The sequence below is a fragment of the Paramisgurnus dabryanus genome, chromosome 4 (assembly GCF_030506205.2).
Source record: "Paramisgurnus dabryanus chromosome 4, PD_genome_1.1, whole genome shotgun sequence".
Classification (NCBI taxonomy): domain Eukaryota; kingdom Metazoa; phylum Chordata; class Actinopteri; order Cypriniformes; family Cobitidae; genus Paramisgurnus; species Paramisgurnus dabryanus.
Genome location: NC_133340.1, coordinates 34,431,270 through 34,451,759, shown reverse-complemented (window position 1 = coordinate 34,451,759; position 20,490 = coordinate 34,431,270). Strand labels below are relative to the sequence as shown.

General features: G+C 37.3%; 1 protein-coding gene across 3 annotated transcripts; it reads right to left on the bottom strand.

The window, feature by feature from the left end:
• Window positions 1-9,314: 9,314 nt before the first annotated feature.
• Window positions 9,315-17,730, bottom strand: npy2rl (neuropeptide Y receptor Y2, like). Of its 3 annotated transcripts, XR_010527701.1 has the most exons (5): window positions 17,460-17,730; window positions 15,958-16,652; window positions 13,641-13,797; window positions 12,994-13,377; window positions 9,315-12,808 (listed from the first exon to the last, which is right to left on the bottom strand). XR_010527701.1 is itself a non-coding variant. In XM_065254323.2 (4 exons), the coding sequence occupies exons 2-4, from the start codon at window positions 16,590-16,592 to the stop codon at window positions 13,048-13,050; spliced, it is 1,122 nt and encodes a 373-aa protein (XP_065110395.1). In that variant the 5' UTR covers window positions 16,593-16,652; window positions 17,460-17,730; the 3' UTR covers window positions 9,315-13,047. The 3 variants fall into 3 exon arrangements, 2 of the variants coding, with proteins under 2 accessions (XP_065110395.1, XP_065110396.1); XM_065254323.2 differs by having other exon boundaries at window positions 9,315-13,377; XM_065254324.2 differs by having other exon boundaries at window positions 9,315-13,377; window positions 15,958-16,613.
• Window positions 17,731-20,490: the final 2,760 nt, after the last annotated feature.

Genomic DNA, 20,490 nt, shown 5'->3' with positions numbered 1-20,490 from the left:
GTACATATTGGTACTTTAAAGGTACATATTGATACCAAAGAGTGCATATTAGTACCTCAAAGGTACATATTGGTACCTCAAAGTTACATACGGATACCAAAGAGTACATAGTACCTCAAAGGTACATATTGGTACTTTAAAGGTACATATTGATACCAAAGAGTGCATATTAGTACCTCAAAGGTACATATTGGTACTTCAAAGGTATATATTGATACCAAAGAGTGCATATTAGTACCTCAAAGGTACATATTGGTACTTCAAAGGTACATATTTGTACCAAAGAGTGCATATTAGTATCTCAAAGGTGCATATTGGTACCTCAAAGGTATATATTGGTACCAAAGAGTGCATATTAGTATCTCAAAGGTGCATATTGGTACCTCAAAGGTATATATTGGTACCAAAGAGTGCATATTAGTATCTCAAAGGTGCATATTGGTACTTCAAAGGTATATATTGATACCAAAGAGTGCATATTAGTACCTCAAAGGTACATATTGGTACTTCAAAGGTACATATTTGTACCAAAGAGTGCATATTAGTATCTCAAAGGTGCATATTGGTACCGCAAAGGTATATATTGGTACCAAAGAGTGCATATTAGTATCTCAAAGGTGCATATTGGTACCTCAAAGGTATATATTGGTACCAAAGAGTGCATATTAGTATCTCAAAGGTGCATATTGGTACCTCATAGGTACATATTTGTACCAAAGAGTGCATATTAGTATCTCAAAGGTGCATATTGGTACTTCAAAGGTACATATTGATACCAAAGAGTGCATATTAGTACCTCAAAGGTACATATTGGTACTTCAAAGGTACATATTTGTACCAAAGAGTGCATATTAGTATCTCAAAGGTGCATATTGGTACCTCAAAGGTATATATTGGTACCAAAGAGTGCATATTAGAATCTCAAAGGTGCATATTGGTACCTCAAAGGTATATATTGGTACCAAAGAGTGCATATTAGTATCTCAAAGGTGCATATTGGCACCTCAAAGGTACATATTTGTACCAAAGAGTGCATATTAGTATCTCAAAGGTGCATATTGGTACTTTAAAGGTACATATTGATACCAAAGAGTGCATATTAGTACCTCAAAGGTACATATTGGTACTTCAAAGGTACATATTTGTACCAAAGAGTGCATATTAGTATCTCAAAGGTGCATATTGGTACCTCAAAGGTATATATTGGTACCAAAGAGTGCATATTAGTATACCTCAAAGGTGCATATTGGTACCTCAAAGGTATATATTGGTACCAAAGAGTGCATATTAGTATCTCAAAGGTGCATATTGGTACCTCATAGGTACATATTTGTACCAAAGAGTGCATATTAGTATCTCAAAGGTGCATATTGGTACTTCAAAGGTACATATTGATACCAAAGAGTGCATATTAGTACCTCAAAGGTACATATTGGTACTTCAAAGGTACATATTTGTACCAAAGAGTGCATATTAGGATCTCAAAGGTGCATATTGGTACCTCAAAGGTATATATTGGTACCAAAGAGTGCATATTAGTATCTCAAAGGTGCATATTGGTACCTCAAAGGTATATATTGGTACCAAAGAGTGCATATTAGTATCTCAAAGGTGCATATTGGTACCTCAAAGGTACATATTTGTACCAAAGAGTGCATATTAGTATCTCAAAGGTGCATATTGGTACTTTAAAGGTACATATTGATACCAAAGAGTGCATATTAGTACCTCAAAGGTACATATTGGTACTTCAAAGGTACATATTTGTACCAAAGAGTGCATATTAGTATCTCAAAGGTGCATATTGGTACCTCAAAGGTATATATTGGTACCAAAGAGTGCATATTAGTATACCTCAAAGGTACATATTGGTACCAAAAAGTCCATATGAGTACCTCAAAGGAAGGTACATATACCAAATATATGACCATTTTTTTTCTGGAAGTGTATGGTTAAGTAAAATATGTTGGTTTAACCCATGGTTGGGTCAAATATTTAGATTTTCTAGGTTAATTTAAACCAAAGGTTTGGTTTGTCCATATTGCATCCTACCATGGGTTGAAACAACACAAGATTTTTTAGACCATGGGTTATCAACAGGGAATCTGGGACTCCTTGGAGGTGTGTGGTGGTATTACTGGGGCACTTACTTTTTTTTTTAAAAAAATTAATTTTAGAATTATAGTGTGTGCTACAGACAAAAAGTTGATTGTTGCAGGGAGTGGAAGATGGGGAGGCTTTGGGGGCTTAAAACCCTAATGTTTTGTCAAAAGCCCCTGATCTCTTAAGTAATAAAAATGTTTAAGGTTAAAAAATAGAGACTTTATTTCTATTACTTATCATTTGTTTTCTTAGTACTCCTACAGTGGTATGAAAATCATCTTTCATCAGGTAATAATAAAACAACTAACTTATTTTCTAATACTTAATAACTTAAAAGCTTAATAACTACAATGGCCATTACATGTAAAAATAAATAACTTAAAACAATAAAATGAAGGCCTATGAGAAATAAAGCATATAAATGCACTAATGTTATTCAGAATAATGCTGTTAATAATTTTACAGGTTGAAGTCGTCAGCCAGGCATGAAAATATAAATGCAAATGAGAAAAATCAGGATTAAAAAAATCAAGAAGCTGCACATAAAGCCATGTAAAATGAAAGAGAGATACAGTATATGCAAAAAAAGTCCCCATCCCACCCAATCAACCCCCCACATTTTTCCTTTGAAGTTTTTAAGATTAAGATTTTAAGAGTAATCACATGAATGATTTTCATTAATGTGGTGAATTAATGAAAAATCCTGTAGATTTCCTTTGCAACAGAGTTATAAGGATCAGAATTTAGTTGAGATTTATGATGAGTGCTTTTGACACGAGCAAAAAACAACCCCCTACATCAAAATTCCGGCAGTTTTTCATGGGATTTTATGAAAGTGTAGTTGTCACTTCAACTCTCTTAATACAGATAAAAACATATTGTGCATTTATTTTGATCCACTGGACTAAGGTGACTGGCACCAATCTCCTGTTATAAAAGATTATTCGTCTGCAGAGTTGAGAAAGCTCGCGTGTTGAGAGTTCAGCTCGCCTGCGGCTGCTTGGCAAACATTAGTGCACAGTCATCTGTAAAACTTGCAGGGTTCATCGCTCATGAAAACCAATAAAACAATTGCCGTATTTCTAGCGGCAGAAGTCATTTTCACCTCCTCAGATAGAATCAATGAGATCCACATTTACATTTTCCGGGGAAGTGCGATCGTTCGTGCGAGGCGGCTCAAAATGAATAAAACAAATTGCATAGAACTAAAACACAGGTTAACTTTTTATTGAATATTTTATATTTTTGTCTATTCACAAACGTTTTATTGAACCTTGGGACTGGTATGTTTTCATGATAAGGTTGCTTTAAGAACCTTTGACTGAATGTTTCTTTAGGGAACCAAAAATTGTTCTTCTTTGTAAAAAAAACTTTCGCAGCTCCTTTATTTTTTTTTAAGAGTGTATATTAGTGGCTCCAGTTCACATCTATCACATTTAATGCTAGAATGGATTGATTTTGCTACATCTTAGATAACCACAGAATACATAATTCTTGATTATGTGGCATCTTATGCAATCCCCTTTAAGCCATTTCAATTTCTGATTTGAGTTATGCTGACAGCATTGTGCCGGAGCCATTAATTTAAAAAAAAAAAAGATCTAATGAACCACGACTAACCAAAATAGCTCAAGAAAAGTGCTTACTGGAGAAATAATACACAGCTTCAATTTGTGTTCATTTATGTAATGCTGAGTTTGATTATAATAAATCTGATCTATAAAACTGAATTTATAGCATAAATTATATAGATTTTTTTATTTATTTGATGTCTTAAGAGTGGCTATGCCTTTAAGGTTTTGCTACTTTTGTTTTAAATACTCCCAACTCCACAAAGTCTAAATCTTATTAGCATGCAACACCATCTCTTCTTGTGTTGAATTAGTTTAATGACATTGTTTGTAACTTTCAGATAATGGACTAAAGTGAAAGAATTGCCAAACAGTTGTCACCATTAACAGGACAAGAAACACAACATGATTTAATGAAAAGGGAAGTGTTCTTGGATGAACATCTTTATTGCTCTTTGAATAGTTTTGTGAAGGATGAATGTCAACCCTTGGCAGAAATTCTGGTCTACTGTGCCAAAACCTTGTCCAAAAGAAACAGTTCACCCAAAAATGCAAATGCCTTTATAATTTGCTCTACCTCATGCTATTACAGATGTATATGACTTTCTTTCTTCAGTTGAACACACATAAATATTTTATCCTCTTAGGCTGGGCTTATACTGCAAGATTCTTTAAATCCTGTCCGATTTTAAAATCTTTAAAGGAAAACACCACCGTTTTTCAATATTTTACTATGTTTTACCTCAACTTAGACAAATTAATACATGCCTATCTTTTTTTCAGTGCGTGCACTTAATCTTTGTACAGCGCGTCGTGAATGTGTTAGCATTTAGCCTAGCCCCATTCATTCTTTAGGATCCAAACAGGGATGAATTTAGAAGCCACCAAACACTTCCATGTTTTCCCTATTTTAAGACTCTTAGTTACACGAGTAAGTATGGTGGCACAAAATAAAACTTTTGTTTGGAGTCATAGGAATGAATGGGGCTAGGCTAAATGCTAACACATTCAAGAAGCGCTGTGCAAAGATTAAAAGTGCACGCATTGAAAAAAGATTGGTATATATTAATTCATCTAAGTTGAGGTAAAAACATAGTAAAAGATTGAAAAACGGTGGTGTTTTCCTTTAAAAAGATCACACTTAAAATCTGATGGTTGATAGCGTGTTGCTTTGGGACCAATGAGGGCGTTGATCCAGTACCATGTATCACTTGAGTAAATCACATGAAGCAGTTCAGTTTATATTGTAATTTTTATTATCTGCTTGAGTTATTAGCTATAGCAGCAGCCAGGGTCCAGATGGTTTCTGCAGTAGCTGTAAATCATGTTCCTTTCCTAGATATATATTGCATTAAAGTACGTGTGATACACTGCGGACTGCCTGACCTCTAGCCTATAAGTGCTTGCGGTGATGGGACGCTGATTTATCGCTTCTTTAGCTGTAAACGATGAGCTGCGATATGTCATTTGCTTACATAAAATAAATTCTTTGTAAGAAAAAAGCCTGCTGCGCATGTTGTGCATTCGTTTTGGAAGTGGTGGATGTGGATTGTAGTCTCTATATGCATGTGGATTATTGTCTAGCAACTTGGAGACTTTACATTTTATCAGTGCACGCATTGCGTAATATTTAATTATTTGATATTTACACACTAAAATGTTTTGCAAATTGAATTGATAAAATCATTCTTTCATATGACATTGACAGCAACTATAATACAGCAACATGCAAATATTTCAACGAAAATATTGACTAGCATTAATATTTTAAATGATTTGAAATGATTCGAGCTTCGTGACATGGTGCATTATCCTGCTGGAAGTAGCCATCAGAGGATGGGTACATGGTGGTCATAAAGGGATGAACATGGTCAGAAACAATGCTCAGGTAGGCTGTGGCATTTAAACGATGTCCAATTGGCACTAAGGGGCCTAAAGTGTGCCAAGAAAACATCCCCCACACCATTACACCACCACCAGCAGCCTGCACAGTGGTAACAAGGCATGATGGATCCATGTTTTCATTCTGTTTATGCCAAATTCTGACTCTACCATCTGAATGTCTCAACAAAAATTGTGACTCATCAGACCAGGCAACATTTTTAGTCTTCAACTGTCCGATTTTGGTGAGCTTGTGCAAATTGTAGCCTCTTTTTCCTATTTGTAATGGATATGAGTGGTACCCGGTGGTGTCTTCTGTTATTGTAGCCCATCCGCCTCAAGGTTGTGCGTGTTGTGGCTTCACAAATGCTTTGCTGCATACCTCGGTTGTAACGAGTGGTTATTTCAGTCAAAGTTGCTCTTCTATCAGCTTGAATCAGTCGGCCCATTCTCTTCTGACCGCTAGCATCAACAAGGCATTTTCGCCCACAGGACTCCCGCATACTGGATGTTTTTCCCTTTTAACACCATTCTTTGTTACCCTAGAAATGGTTGTGTGTGAAAATCCCAGTAACTGAGCAGTTTGTGAAATACTCAGACCGCCCCGTCTGGCACCAACAACCGTGCCATGCCCAAAATTGCTTAAATCACACTTCTTTCCCATTCAGACATTCAGTTTGGAGTTCAGGAGATTGTCTTGACCAGGACCACACCACTAAATACATTGAAGCAACTGTCATTTGATTGATTGATTAGATAATTGCATAAATGAGAAATTGAACAGGTGTTCCTTATAATCCTTTAGGTGAGTGTATACATAGTTAGCTTTAGCTGGGTTTTCACTCACATTTGTCTAAAACAATTCCAGATCACATGTCCTACATTTCATGTAATTGGTAGTCATTTGAGAAAGCTAAACTTGTCCAAATGTGAATGTTTGTGCCAATGATTACACTTTAATGGTTAAAAATTACTTGGGTTGTTTTGTAACCCACAGTTAGGTCAGATACATACAAACCAAAACATGGGTTATTTGACCTTAAAATCTTGGTGTTAGACAACCAGCCCACGTCTTTGATTGTCTCGCCCATTACTGAACATTTTGTGTGGGTTAATGTGCAAGTAATGCGTTTCAAACAACCCGATGTTGTATATTTTCACGACACTTTTGCTCGTCTATTTTGGCATTACGCAATCTAACAACCTTCCCTTTAGCTCTGTTCTGCCTGCTGTCTTGCATTATAGATGTAAGGAAGTAAACAAATAAACACGGCTAAGACCACTGCAATATCGTGTCAGGTAAGATACCATCATTTTAACTTTCTGATGTGAAAGAAAAAGGCATTCTGTTTAGCACTTTAGGTTTTACTGTGTGTGAAATGAAAGTGCTAAAAAGAAACAGATTTTTCTATAATACCTGGAAAAAGGCATCAATTGGCATTTCCATTCATTTCAATGGCAGGTGCTTGGCAGGTGCATGCACCCCCGGGGTTTAACAACCTGGTTGCTGCCATAATTGCCTTATTGCAGTCAAATCTGGAGCCGTTAAAGCCATGTGAATGATGATTATTAGATCCCATTTACAAATGGTATAAGCTCCTGTTTTGGGTGAGAAAAGTGCAATCTAAGAAATAAATAAAGGTGTAATCAGGCTTCAATTGCTGTTTTGTGGATTGATCACTTGGACCATATTGACTAGTAGATAAAAAAGTCCACAGAACTTTACCTTTTAGCAGCAGACATTGTAAAGAGCTCCAATGAAGTACCTGTATACTAGAATATAATACCATTTATGATATGTTAATCTAAAGTGACAAGCAGTGCATTAAGGTATTAGGGCTGCTCGATTATGGGCAAAATCATAATCACGATTATTTTGCCAAAAATCACAATTATTGAATCAAGATTACTCTGTGACTTGCATGCATTTAACCTTTATCTAAAAGGATTAGTCAATTTTCTTAAAAAAAAAAATCCAGATAATTTACTAACCACCATGTCATCCAAAATGTTGATGTCTTTCTTTGTTCAGTCGAGAAGAAATTATGTTTTTTTTAGGAAAACATTCCAGGATTTTTATCATTTTAATGGACTTTAATAGAACCCAACACTTACTCAATTCGACAGGACTCTAAACAATCCCAAACGAGGCATAAGGGTCTTAAATAGTGAAACGATTGACATTTTTGACAAGAAAAATAAAAAATTTGCACTTTTAAACCACAACTTCTCGTCTATCTCCGGTCCTGAAAGCGCCAGCGCGACCTCATGTTAATGCGTAATGACGTAGAGAGGTCACGTGTTACATATATGAAACGCACATTTGCGGACCATTTTAAACAATAAACAGACACAAAGACATTAATTTGTATCATTCCACATACAACAACGTCCAAACGGTCCTCTTTCTACACACTTGTAAACACTGGGGTGTAGTTTCGCGTTCGTCCTCTGTGACCTCTTGATGTGATGACGTATTGCGTGAGGTCGCGCTGGCGCTTTCAGGACCGGAGATAGACGAGAAGTTGTGGTTTAAAAGTGCACATTTTTTATTTTTCTTGTCAAAAATGTCAATCGTTTCGCTAGATAAGACCCTTATGCCCCGTTTGGGATCATTTAGAGTCCTTTGAAACTCCTTTTGAAAAAAACTGTTAAGTGTTGAGTTAATTATTAAGTGTTGGGTTCTATTAAAGTCCATTAAAATCCTGGAATGTTTTCCTCAAAAAACATAATTTCTTCACGACTGAACAAAGAAAGACATCAACATTTTGGATGACATGGTGGTGAGTAAATTATCTAGATTTTTTTTTAAGAAAATTGACTAATCCTGTAGTTAAGTGTTGCAATAGGCTACACGTGACGTGTAAAAGCAGTGCCTTGAAAAACACATCAATCCATCAGCATGCAATTTATATATTAATTGCACAATAATTGTTTTACCTCAATTATCTTGTTTTTGTAATTATTTGAATCAAAAATTGAAAATAAAAAAATTTAATTGTAAGCTATACATTTTTTGTATATGTTTCCTCGACTTGAATCCATGACCGATTTTGTGCTGGTAATAAAATGCTCTACTACATAGTATAGGAGCACATAGTATATATGTCTAAAGCTTTGTTTTAGCCAAATTCAGAGCACAAAGAAAAAAGAGAGTCTGAGCTTCAATCTGACCTGCTTTGGGAGCAGAATTAAACACTCTCTAGCGCTGAAAATTGCACTTGTGTTTCTGAATAGAACATTTGAACTGTAAACACCTGAAATGTAATAATTGTAAAATTCAAAAGCTTTTTTTGAGATACAACTTTAGAAAGGCGGAGGGAAGAAAGTGTGACTGCATCCATCATCTTCCATGCAATGTAGTTTGCAAAAATAAGTATGCGAAAGAAAGTATGTCCAAAACCGCAAAGATAACATGCAAGAAACACCCAGATGGTCAACTGGTTTTGCAGAAATTTCTTGGTATGCATTAGATCAGTGTTTCCTAACCAGGGGGTCGGAACCCACAGGGGGGGCTCAGCAAATTTCCAAGGGGGCCTTCAAATTATTAAAACTTGGACAAAACAAGCATTAAAATAAGCTAAAACAAGCAAAATCAAGATGTTTTTTTGGCCATTTTAGTAGCGAATATACATTTGTCTAGTCATTCCAAGTTCTATTTAATTTTATGTGAAAAAAATTGAGTGAGTGGGGGGCTACCCATCCATCCAGAAAGATCAGATTTTCACATGTCTTCTGCTTTATGCAGATGTTTAGAGAGGGAATACCAATCAATACCAGTATTAGTTAACCACCTGACTTCAGTCTTATTATGACCGAATTTCAAACTTTATTTATAAAACACTGTTAAACCATTTTCTTTGTCGTCCTCAGTACACTCTCAGAATAAAAGTACAAAAGTTTGTCACCATGAACGGTACCTTTTAAAAAGGTCCTAGTATGGATAATTTGCGATTATGTTTGTACCACTATGCACCTTTTTGGTACAAAAAAGTGTACTATTTTATAAAAGGTACCGCCCCAGTGGCAACTTATCTACCTAGCTTTCTTTCTGAGAGTGTACCAATTTATTAAATAAATAGTCCTTCTGTATCACAGTACAATTTGGTCAGAATCAACTATACAGTATTCATATTTCGACATATAATGTATTTGCAGGTGTCCCTCTCTTTTAAAACATTAATGGATCTGTTAATACATACACTTGTTTACAAGTTTAACATTTCACAAAACAGATACACAAATACTGTATGTTCATAAGTAGTACTGCGTAAATAGATTTCAGGGCATTTGAACCCTTTGCCAATTAAAATGTTTTCAAGCTCAACAGAACTGAATAAGACGGGCAAAACAACACCAGCAGCTGTTTGTGTAACACTCTCACACATAAACAAATGATTAAAAACGTTCATGTTTTAAAGAAGATTCCTGGCGAAAAACTACATCTGCGATTTTGTTCATTTCGCATTGTGAACTCCAAATAATTAGGCACGAGTTGAAGGAGACTTTCATAAGCTGTGCGATTTGACTTTTTGACTCCCATCTCTCATTTGCAATTAAAAGCATTTTTTGGGCTGAAAACAAGTTCAACTTTATCTGAGGTTTGTTAACTACAACAATAATTTAGACAGGCTTTCTACAAAAAGTATTGTGCTGGGTAGCTACTACCCTGAAATCTCCAAAAGTGCATGTCAACACAATTGTGCTCCTTTACAAGTTGTGATCCTGCCTGAGAAACTCACGTTATAGTCTCATAATGCTGTATCATTATGAGATAGGTGCATCAAAATTTTATTTCAATCACTAGCTGCGTATCCAGTACCTTACAATTTGCGTAAATTGAAATAGAAATTCAAATGTGGCCAATGTAAAAACGGTAAAAATGTAATTTTATGTAAAATGCCATATATCAAGATGCAGCAGGCACGTATTTTGACATGACACGCAATGCACATAGGTTTCCATGACACCCTGAACAAATTTTTTTTTTGCCTCCCCAGAAGAGAAGGCACAGGCTGCCACTGGTTAATGGAAATTCCATAATTTCGCAATAGTTTTTTAAATAAAATAACGTTAAAGTTTTGTGTAAACCTTTAATGGAAACGCAGCTACGGATTTCTCTTACATTTCAATCTCTGACATGACCAATACTCTGTCAATATTATACACTCACCTAAAGGATTATTAGGAACACCTGTTCAATTTCTCATTAATGCAATTATCTAATCAACCAATCACATGGCAGTTCTTTCGATGCATTTAGGGGTGTGGTCCTGGTCAAGACAATCTCCTGAAATCCAAACTGAAAGTCAGAATGTGAAAGAAAGGTGATTTAAGCAATTTTGAGCGTGGCGTTGTTGGTGCCAGATGGGCCGGTCTGAGTATTTCACAATGTGCTCAGTTACTTGCATTTTCAAGCACAACCATTTCTAGGGTTTACAAAGAATGGTATGCGGCAGTCCTGTGGGCGAAAATTCCTTGTTGATGCTAGAAGTCAGAGGAGAATGGGCCGACTGATTCAAGCTGATAAAAGAGCAACTTTGACTGAAATTTCCACTCGTTTCAACCGAGGTATGCAGCAAAGCATTTGTGAAGCCAAAACACGCACAACCTTGAGGCGGATGGGCTACAACAGCAGAAGATCTCACCGGGTAACACTCATCTCCACTACAAATAGGAAAACGAGGCTACAATTTGCACAAGCTCAACAAAATCGGACAGTTGAAGACTGGAAAAATGTTGCCTGGTCTGATGAGTCTCGATTTCTGTCAGAAATTGGCGTAAACAGACTGAGAACATGGATCCATCATGCCTTGTTACCACTGTGCAGGCTGTGGGGATGTTTTCTTGGCACACTTTAGGCCCCTTAGTGCCAATTGGACATCGTTTAAATGCCACGGCCTACCTGAGCATTGTTTCTGACCATGTCCATCCCTTTATGACCACCATGTACCCATCCTCTGATGGCTACTTCCAGCAGGATAATGCACCATGTCACAAAGCTCAAATCATTTTAAATTGGTTTCTTGAACATGACAATGAGTTCACTGTACTAAAATGGCCCCCACAGTCACCAGATCTCAACCCAATAGAGCATCTTTGGGATGTGGTGGAATGGGAGCTTCGTGCCCTGGATGTGCATCCCACAAATCTCCATCAACTGCAAGATGCTATCCTATTAATATGGGGCAGCATTTCTAAAGAATGCTTTCAGCACCTTGTTGAATCAATGCCACGTAGAATTAAGGCAGCTCTGAAGGCGATTATTAGTATGGTGTTCCTAATAATCCTTTAGGTGAGTGTATACGACAGAGTTATATTTTCACAGAATGTTCTTCATGTAAGATGTTTTTATGTAGAAAATAATAATCACAAAAATTACTTCAGCTGGGTTTTCACAGGCAGGGTTACAATTTAGGGAGATTAAAATTCATTTTCTCCAGTAAAGCATGGATATGGTCAACAGTGTAGCTTACAAACGACACAATTATAGCTTAATAATCTTCTACAACAGTTTTACATCTTATGAATAATTCTCAATTTACATACCAGACTGAACTGGGATCCACACAGAATCCCTCATTGCTAATTAAACTTGGCATTCTCATTTCCTGCATTCAGTGGGTTAAAGGAAGTCATTTAGTGCCGAAATGAACAGACATACAGTACGTCTTCAAACAGAAATACACCAGAAAACCCATAACTTCTATGAGTCATCTCTTTTTGCCTTAAAGCAACTTTGAGTGATTTTCCTTCAGGTCACGTACGAAAATAAGGGGACGTTTTTCACGTTGATATAACATCATCCAAGCGCTCTGTACACTGCAGATCATTTGAGCTCTATGCAATATTTATAGCTGATAATGTTTTATCTACAAGAGTATTTACTACATTCAGCTGGAAAGGTTTGCAAAGATTATAGCTTCACAAAATAAACATCGTACAGTACAGTAGTCACATTTCCCATCACAGTACTTAAAGTTACATCTATGTTGCTCATGCACTCATGTTAATAGGGTTACGTTGGGAAAAAAGTGAGCCCTTGTCCTTTCCCTCTGTGTGTGTCGAGTGCAGAATCAAAGGGGATTTTTGTGCTATACTTTACATTAAATATGAAACACATTCATATTGGTTTCATATGAAAGTCCCTCGTGGTTTCACAGAGCTCTTCGTGTTGAAACTGAATTCATATCTCCTCCGCTGTTGTTAGTCCAAAGGTAAGCCTTGCTATTCCCCTTCCAAATTACTTTCACCTGAAAGGAGAGGCAGGTTGCTGTTAACACTTTATCAGAGCCATTCGAGTGCATGACCTAACCGTAAACCGTACGTCCACATGAGTTAATGCTTACAGATCTCTTCTAAGGTTGAAGATATTTATATACATATATCTCTTATGTATAAACATATCCCATCCAACCACCGCATGGATCTTGCTTACAAACTGTGATGAGACTGACGATAAGAAGATGGATCTTGCACGTGGGAATTTCCCTCAGACGTCCGTTGCATTGAGACGCGGCGTCACCATATCTTGGGCTTCCAAGGCCTTTTCGCTTTTTTTGCGAACTACCGTGCCACCCTGGGCCTCGGCGTGCAGGGAATCCAGCCGCTTCTGGCAACGGAAGACGGCAACGAAGGCGCTGCGGTAGTTTCGGTTCATCCAGCCGTAAAGAAGCGGGTTGGCGAACGTCGAGCACATGGCCACGATGTGGAAAACGGTGTAGAGTAGGCGGAAGTCCTTCATGATCAGGACGTTACTATCGATGTCGGTGGCGAGTTGGAAGGCGTGGAAAGGCAGCCAGCTAAATGCAAACACCACAACCTGAAATGGAAAGGTCATTTTATTAAGCATTCACTTTTAGATCTTACTATAACTATTTATATTATCCATTTCCATTTGTCAAAAGCTTTTATCCGCATTCACTGAGTATGCGCATTCACTGAGAATATGACCTTGGTGTTACTAGCAGCATGCAAATAACTCAATCAATGCTTCTCATGTGAAAACCTCTTCAGACTGTTTTGTTTTGTATTTAAAAAACAATTTTGGCTTGCACTCAGAATTGAGGACAAAATTCTACACACCATCATCACCAACATCTTGGTGGTCTTGCGACGGTGCTGGTGCCTGTCATTGCGGCCAGCTGGGCCGACGTGGTTGCGGAGTTTACTCCAGATACGGATGTACGCGAAACAGATGACGGCTAGAGGCAATACATATTGCAGCAACAGCATAGAGATTCTGGGGAAACAACGTTAGACAAATCTCAAGTTAAAGATATGAACATAATAGTGGAATCTGTGTTGTCCCTTAAAGGTGCAATGTGGGACTTTTAGGAGGATCTCTTGACAGAAATGCAATATAACACCCATATTTTCAGTGGTGTATAAAAACCTTACAAAATGAACTGTACTGTTTTTATTCCATTAAAATGGGCCGTTTTTAGCTACATGCAGTGAACTTTGGGTCCCCTTGCATGCAAGTCGCCATTTTGCACGGCCATGTTTCTATAGTAGCCCTAAACAGACAAACTGCTCTATAGAGCGCGTTTTGTCCCTATGTCCCTCACTACGGCACGCCCCTTACGGCATTGTTTATGCATCTCATTTATCATTCCCTGATAACTGCTTCAGTCCTTCAGACATTTCTCGTCGTGAATGTTGATCTGCATGTAAATCTCTCGTTTTAAAGAGCTGATCTGAACCATAACTTCATTGTTGTGATGACGCGCATCCTCACTACGACACGCCCATTATTGCATTGTTTTCTGCATCTTTCTTGTTCACACTGAGGGTTTTCCTGGTATGTTATGGCAGTGTTACCAAGTCCTCTTTTTTCCGGGAACGATCCCAGAAGATTTACATGATGTATTTGCGTTCACACAGAAGCTTGTCTGCCAATTTTACGGGTATTTTCAGGGACCAAAGTGCTGTGTGAATGAGGTTTAAAGCAACACTATGTAGTTTTTTTACCTTTAAATAAGGTCTCTAAAATTATTTCAGTGATAAAACAACTTTTAACTGGACAAATTGTACTGTTGCTGCAGCCTGAGCAGCCTCCTAGCTGCTACAAGCACACTCTGAAAGTGGCGGTGGAGGGTAGGAAACACAGCCCCGCCCCTCCCCCTGCCTGCAGAAGAGTGTCTGATACCAGGCACTGTTGCGCTTTTCAACCACATGGGGGAGCTGTAAGTCATTTTTACATGGAAACTACATAGTGTTGCTTTAAGAGGTGACTTGATGACATGAGTTACACTAGTTGAGTTTTCATTACAGATTTGTGCAAAACTTATGCAATATTTCCAAAATGTCGATTAAAAACCTTTTGCGAAGTGAGGGCGTTTCCACTAAATGATTATTTGCGACTATAAAATGTCTTGCAATAAGTAACTCCGACAGATGTTGGTTATTTTAAGCCATTACTTTAACCGAAGTAGACGTAGGAATGTTATCCAAAATATTACTGCCAAGGAAAGCCTTTTATTCTTGGGAGCAAACACGTATGGGTTGTTTCTGGAAAGTTTTAGTACATACTACATCATCTTCAAATAATGACTATGAGACTTGCATGCATCAGGGAACCTGAAAATGCAAATAAACTGTTCTCATTCCAGTTTTGCGAAATCCAACTTTTCCGAATTGCCTGAAAAATGCGAGGGTAGAGTTTTTGCAATATATGGGAGTTTTAGCGAAATTGACATGTTTCCATCGGCCGTATTTTAAATTCCCAAAGTCAATTTGCACACTTTGAAGGGCAATGGAAACGCAGCTACTGTTGCAAAGACAAACCTCACATTTATCAGAGAATATGCTTTCAAAGAAAAATGCTTCAGCTATTCTGTAGTAACCATTGTGCGAAAAAAATTATCCTTTTTAAAACTGAGATTTTTTTCTGTGCTTTTAGTGTGAAATCTATCATTTGCATCATAAATATGTCTGGTTTTATGTTTGCTTCAACGGTAAAAAAAAATCATGACCCTGTGTAATCCAGGATTTATGTCTCATAATCATTTAATGGTGAGATAAGGAGCATCAAAGTTTGATTTCACATTGATTTTAATCTTTGACAGATGACCTTACTCAGTCAATATCAAGGTTATAGATATATAAATCACAAAAAATAGCTTTAAATAGAAAGATGGGTTTTCACAGGCAGGGTCACAAATATACTGGTATGATTATTATATATGTATACAAATCTTTTGTGTTTTCGGTCCAATTCGGTTGCTCTTCAAAATGAAAGTGTCAAATATATTTCATTAACGTATCAGCATGTTTTTAGTAATTATACAATTCTGAAAACCTGAAGCTCGATTTACTCTCTATTTAATCTCATTGTTCTCCAACTGAGATATTACAAAGATTTCATTTCTTCCACAGACAGCTCAATAAAAATACTCACGAGTATAGTGTGCCATCTGTGCTACTTCCAGGCCACTTCTCTGTGCAAACTTCGATGGACTCATCTGGAGAGAGCTCCACAATCCCGTACTCCCTAAAGATAGCCAGGGGGCTTGCCAGAACAGCACTTATCACCCAGGTGAAGGCAATGACCAGAAAGCACGTGTCCTTCGACATTCGGGTATCTAGGTGATGAATAATGCATTTGTGTCGATCCAGTGCAATTACGTTTAAAGTAATCGTGGAAACGTGGACAGCGAGACCTTGAGCATACGGAAGAGTGAAACAAAGCACTTGTCCAAACTTCCATTCTCCCAGTAGAGTATAAGCCAGAGTAAATGGCAGGCACAAAGTGTTGACGAGCAGATCGGCCACGGCCAGGTTTGCAATGAAGAAGTTGGTGACGGTGCGAAGTGTCTTAAATTTGTAGATCACATAAATCACCAGAGAGTTCCCAACCACGCCCAAAAGAATGATGGTACAGTACGCCAATATCAGAACCACCTGGACACCGAGAAGCTTGGTGCTGTCTCCAAGCTCTAGCAGAGGATGGTTCAGGGTCACATCAGATGAATCCTCACCGATGGCCGGGTCTTTGCTCCCAGCGGAGCCATTGATTAAACTTAAGGAATCCATTTGTCACATGGCCATGTTATGCTGTGGAGAAAGACCAAGATTTGCCCTTAGGTTTGACATCTACAAAAAGGTGAGATAGATAGAGCAGAGTTCACAAAATTATATCCAAAACAGGCTTTCCAAATTTATTTTTGGGCATGTTTGAACACCTACATTTACCATTGCCCATACAATCCAAGTAAATGCATTAAAACTAAAGAACCAGGTTTGCATTCACATCACACTCACCACTGACAACCAGATCTCCATACAGGAGCATTCATTTTTTAGTCTTAGCAGCGTGCATTTTAGTAAAAAGATCTCAGCTACAGTCCCATGGTGTTCTATCCAACAGCTCACAGATCTATTTATTGCTCCGCTCACATGTATTTTCATTGTTTCATCTAGTTACATTTATTAAGGTAAATACACTCATATAAATAAAACTGCTAAGAAAGGTTCTTCTCTGTGATGCCATAGACAAATCATGTTTGGTTATCCATAAAATCCTTCTTTAAATACCCATTTCTTCCTTATCATTTTCTACAAAACACCATTTTAATGTTAAAAATTCTTTATTAAACCCCTGATAACCTTTATTTTGAAGTGTATATCCTTTAAGAGGTCATTACGCACAGCTTTTCTGCGCTCATCCACACTTCAGTCTTTATCTGATAGGTAAGCCAAAGAGATGAACAATACACGGACACCATTATCACCAAAAGACGCGCACACATTCGAGTCCATGGAAACTTCACGGCACACTTCAGTGCGCGCCCAAATGCGCGTACGATGTGTAAACGAGCAAACGATTAAAATTACAAATTTGATATTTACTATTTATTTCAGAAAGCCAAAAATACATTTGGGCTTAAAGAAATGACTTACCAATGTCCAGTTAGTGCGTTCACCTCGCCGTGTCCAACGATGCGCTCTTCACACCAGGATACATAACGAGCGGTGCTGTTACAATAGACTTACATCTATAGATTGAACTAGAATAAACAACTACACGTTTGCTAAAACTGATGGTTTTGCCCGTGGTGGAAAAGTGCCGAGGTTCAGATGAAATGCAGCTCAAGCGTCTCTGACGCGCACGACGGAATTGCACTCATACACAATGTAGATGGACTGAAGCCAAACCCACAAGCAGAGTGACTTCAACGAGAGGGAGACAGAGATGAATGAAGATGCTTATGATGATTTATCTTTGTTTTTTAATGAAACTGAATCATGACATCCCCACCAACGCACACACATTGCGCACTCGTTATTTACGGAGGCAGCGCACATTTATTTTCACATATTTTCATTTAATGAATTTTAACTGCCAGGCAAAAATTTAAATGTAATAAGAGCTCATGGGTGAACAAATGTACATATAAAACAAACGTGGAAACAGATGAGGAGCAACTGTGTTCACTAAAAAGTAATTTGAATATTTTCTGAACATAAATCGTTTTGTGAGATAAATTTAAAGGCGTCATGAAATCTAAATTTATTTTTATTTTAGTAAACTTTGTTAGACTTAAGTGTATCTATAGTGCACCTCAGATTGATAAGCATTCAAAACTTACAGTACAGTCTCTCACTTCCCTAACAGATCAATGAATTTTATGACCTCATTCTGCACTTCAGTTTAGGTAGACTAAACCAGTGGTTCTCAAACTGGGTTACAGCCCCCCCTTCACTTGTAAATCCAAGTTGATTGTACTTGGGTCCTTAACACAACTGGCACAACAAATCCAAAGTTGCAAGAATTGCATTTGATTTTTTTATATTATTTTGGCACATTATATTATATTTATATTAATAAATGCACAAACATGTTAAAAATTACCCAACATTTGTTGATTTTCAGTATGTTCACTTTCTTTACTTTGTTTTTGAACTTGAAAATCTTCGATACACAAACATTATATAACGGCGGTCCGGTTTGTTAAGTGCAACATGTTCCCAAGACAACAATTACAATCAACCAGTCAGATTTTAGTGATACATTTACAGTTATTGTGAAGTTTAGGTTTGCAACCAGGGTCCACCTTTCCTATTTACCTTTCATTTCCCTTTAGGGATACATTCTGGTTGGGTAGCGGCAGTGTTTATGTACAGTGCAGAAATGTTGCTCCAGTATGTAACCCAGAAACATTTCTCACCCGGCAAAAACATAGCAAGTAAGGAGAAAAAGCTGTGATATGCAGTAAGAAAAAAACATTTTTTTTCAGACAAAGCCTCGTGTTTGCTCTCACTACCATTTAACCTCCGGTCTCTAAGATGAAGTTAACTGTAAAATTGTGTTTACTGCTAAATTAAGTCTGTCCATCATATTGTGAATGAACTAATTATGCACAATACAGCCAACTACTGATGCATCATAAGTATCATGTCAGGTGAAATCTTATTAATTTTTTTCCCAAACGCCCTTTTGTAAACTGCTGTCATAGCAATAAATCATCTTTATTACTGTTTATCACCAAACAGACCAGCCATAATATCTATACAAATAGTTTGTTTTGTTTCATAAGCATGCTATTGTTTTCGGCCCTTAAGTACGCACTTGGTTGGCACGTACATGTATGTGTTTCTATTTCTTTAATATACTTATGCCACAATATAGGGGTCATAGTTGGCAAAGGCACAGTGCTTGGTGTGATGTGTGATTAGTCATGTGGTTTTAGACTGTGATATATTATGCGAGTTTAATGAGATCAGCTCAGCTTTTTGCCCACACAGTGAACTGTCTTAAAAACCGAACTCTGTAATTCATCCATATGACAACACAGAAATTGAAGCTCTTTTGTTCACATGTTCGAAGTAGGTCTTCTCCGAAATGTATAGCATTTTCCTGTGTTCACGCTTATCTAAGCATATAATGCAACAAAATAAATTCCTTAATAAGATGTCTACATAGATCATAAAAACGCTCACTTTGAGGGTAGATAAGATGCTAATGGTGAATAGGAATCAAGGTCTTATTAATTTAACTTATACATTTGTCAAGTCAATAAATGCATAGCACCTGCTTTAAAGGGGACATTTTACAATACTTTTTAAAATGTAAAATAAATATTTGGTGTCCCCAGAATGTGAAGTTCTAACTTAAAATACCCCACAGATAATTTATAATAGCATGTTAAAATCGCCACTTTGTATGTGTGAGCAAAAATATGCCATTTTGGGTGTGTCCTTTAATATGCAAATGAGCTGATCTCTGTACTAAATGGAAGTGGGGTGGTTGGATAGTGCAGATTAAGAGGCGGTATTATCCCCTCCTGACATCACAAGGAGAGACACATTTCAATTACCTATTTGTGACCAGTCACGGAAAGTAGTGACACAAGTCGGTCTGTGGCATTTTGAGTTATTCACAGATTCTGGACATAGATTTTCAATGAAGGGGATAGAAAGCTCTCGGACTAAATCTAATGTTAAAACATCTTAAACTGTGTTCCGAAGATGAACGGAGGTCTTCTGAGTTTAGAACGACATATGGGTGAGACATTAATGACATTATTTTCATTTTTGGGGGTACTATCCCTATTCAGGAGCAACGCTGTTCCCTTTGGGGGCGGGGTCGAAAACACAAGCCACTTATACAGTATGTAAATACACACAGACAATGACGCCCCCCGCTGCACGTTAGAATCTCCGGAAAAACAAGCCGATTTTAACCTCAAAATGTACCCTTTTAAATGTACAAAAACTGCTATCTTAAAAATGGAGAGGCTTCTTCGTGATCTCAACTAACAGATTCTGCAATAAAACGAAAATCACAAATTTTGAAAAAAAAAACCTTTGTTTCTCATTTTCTCGAAACTTGTGCTGCCGACTTTGTGTCCCTGGTTTCCGTGACGGGTCAAATTTTTTCACATGCCTGTGGAGAATGGTACCTTTATGGGTATACAAATCATTAAAATTT

Excerpts from the sequence above, each read along its gene's own strand:
- npy2rl (XM_065254323.2), bottom strand. The coding sequence starts at position 16,592 with ATGGATTCCTTAAGTTTAATCAATGGCTCCGCTGGGAGCAAAGACCCG. Across the intron at positions 13,798-15,957 it reads ACAGATGGCACACTATACTC|AATCTCTATGCTGTTGCTGC; the intron begins GTGAGTATTTTT and ends TTGTTTCCCCAG. Across the intron at positions 13,378-13,640 it reads CCAAGATGTTGGTGATGATG|GTTGTGGTGTTTGCATTTAG; the intron begins GTGTGTAGAATT and ends TTTCCATTTCAG.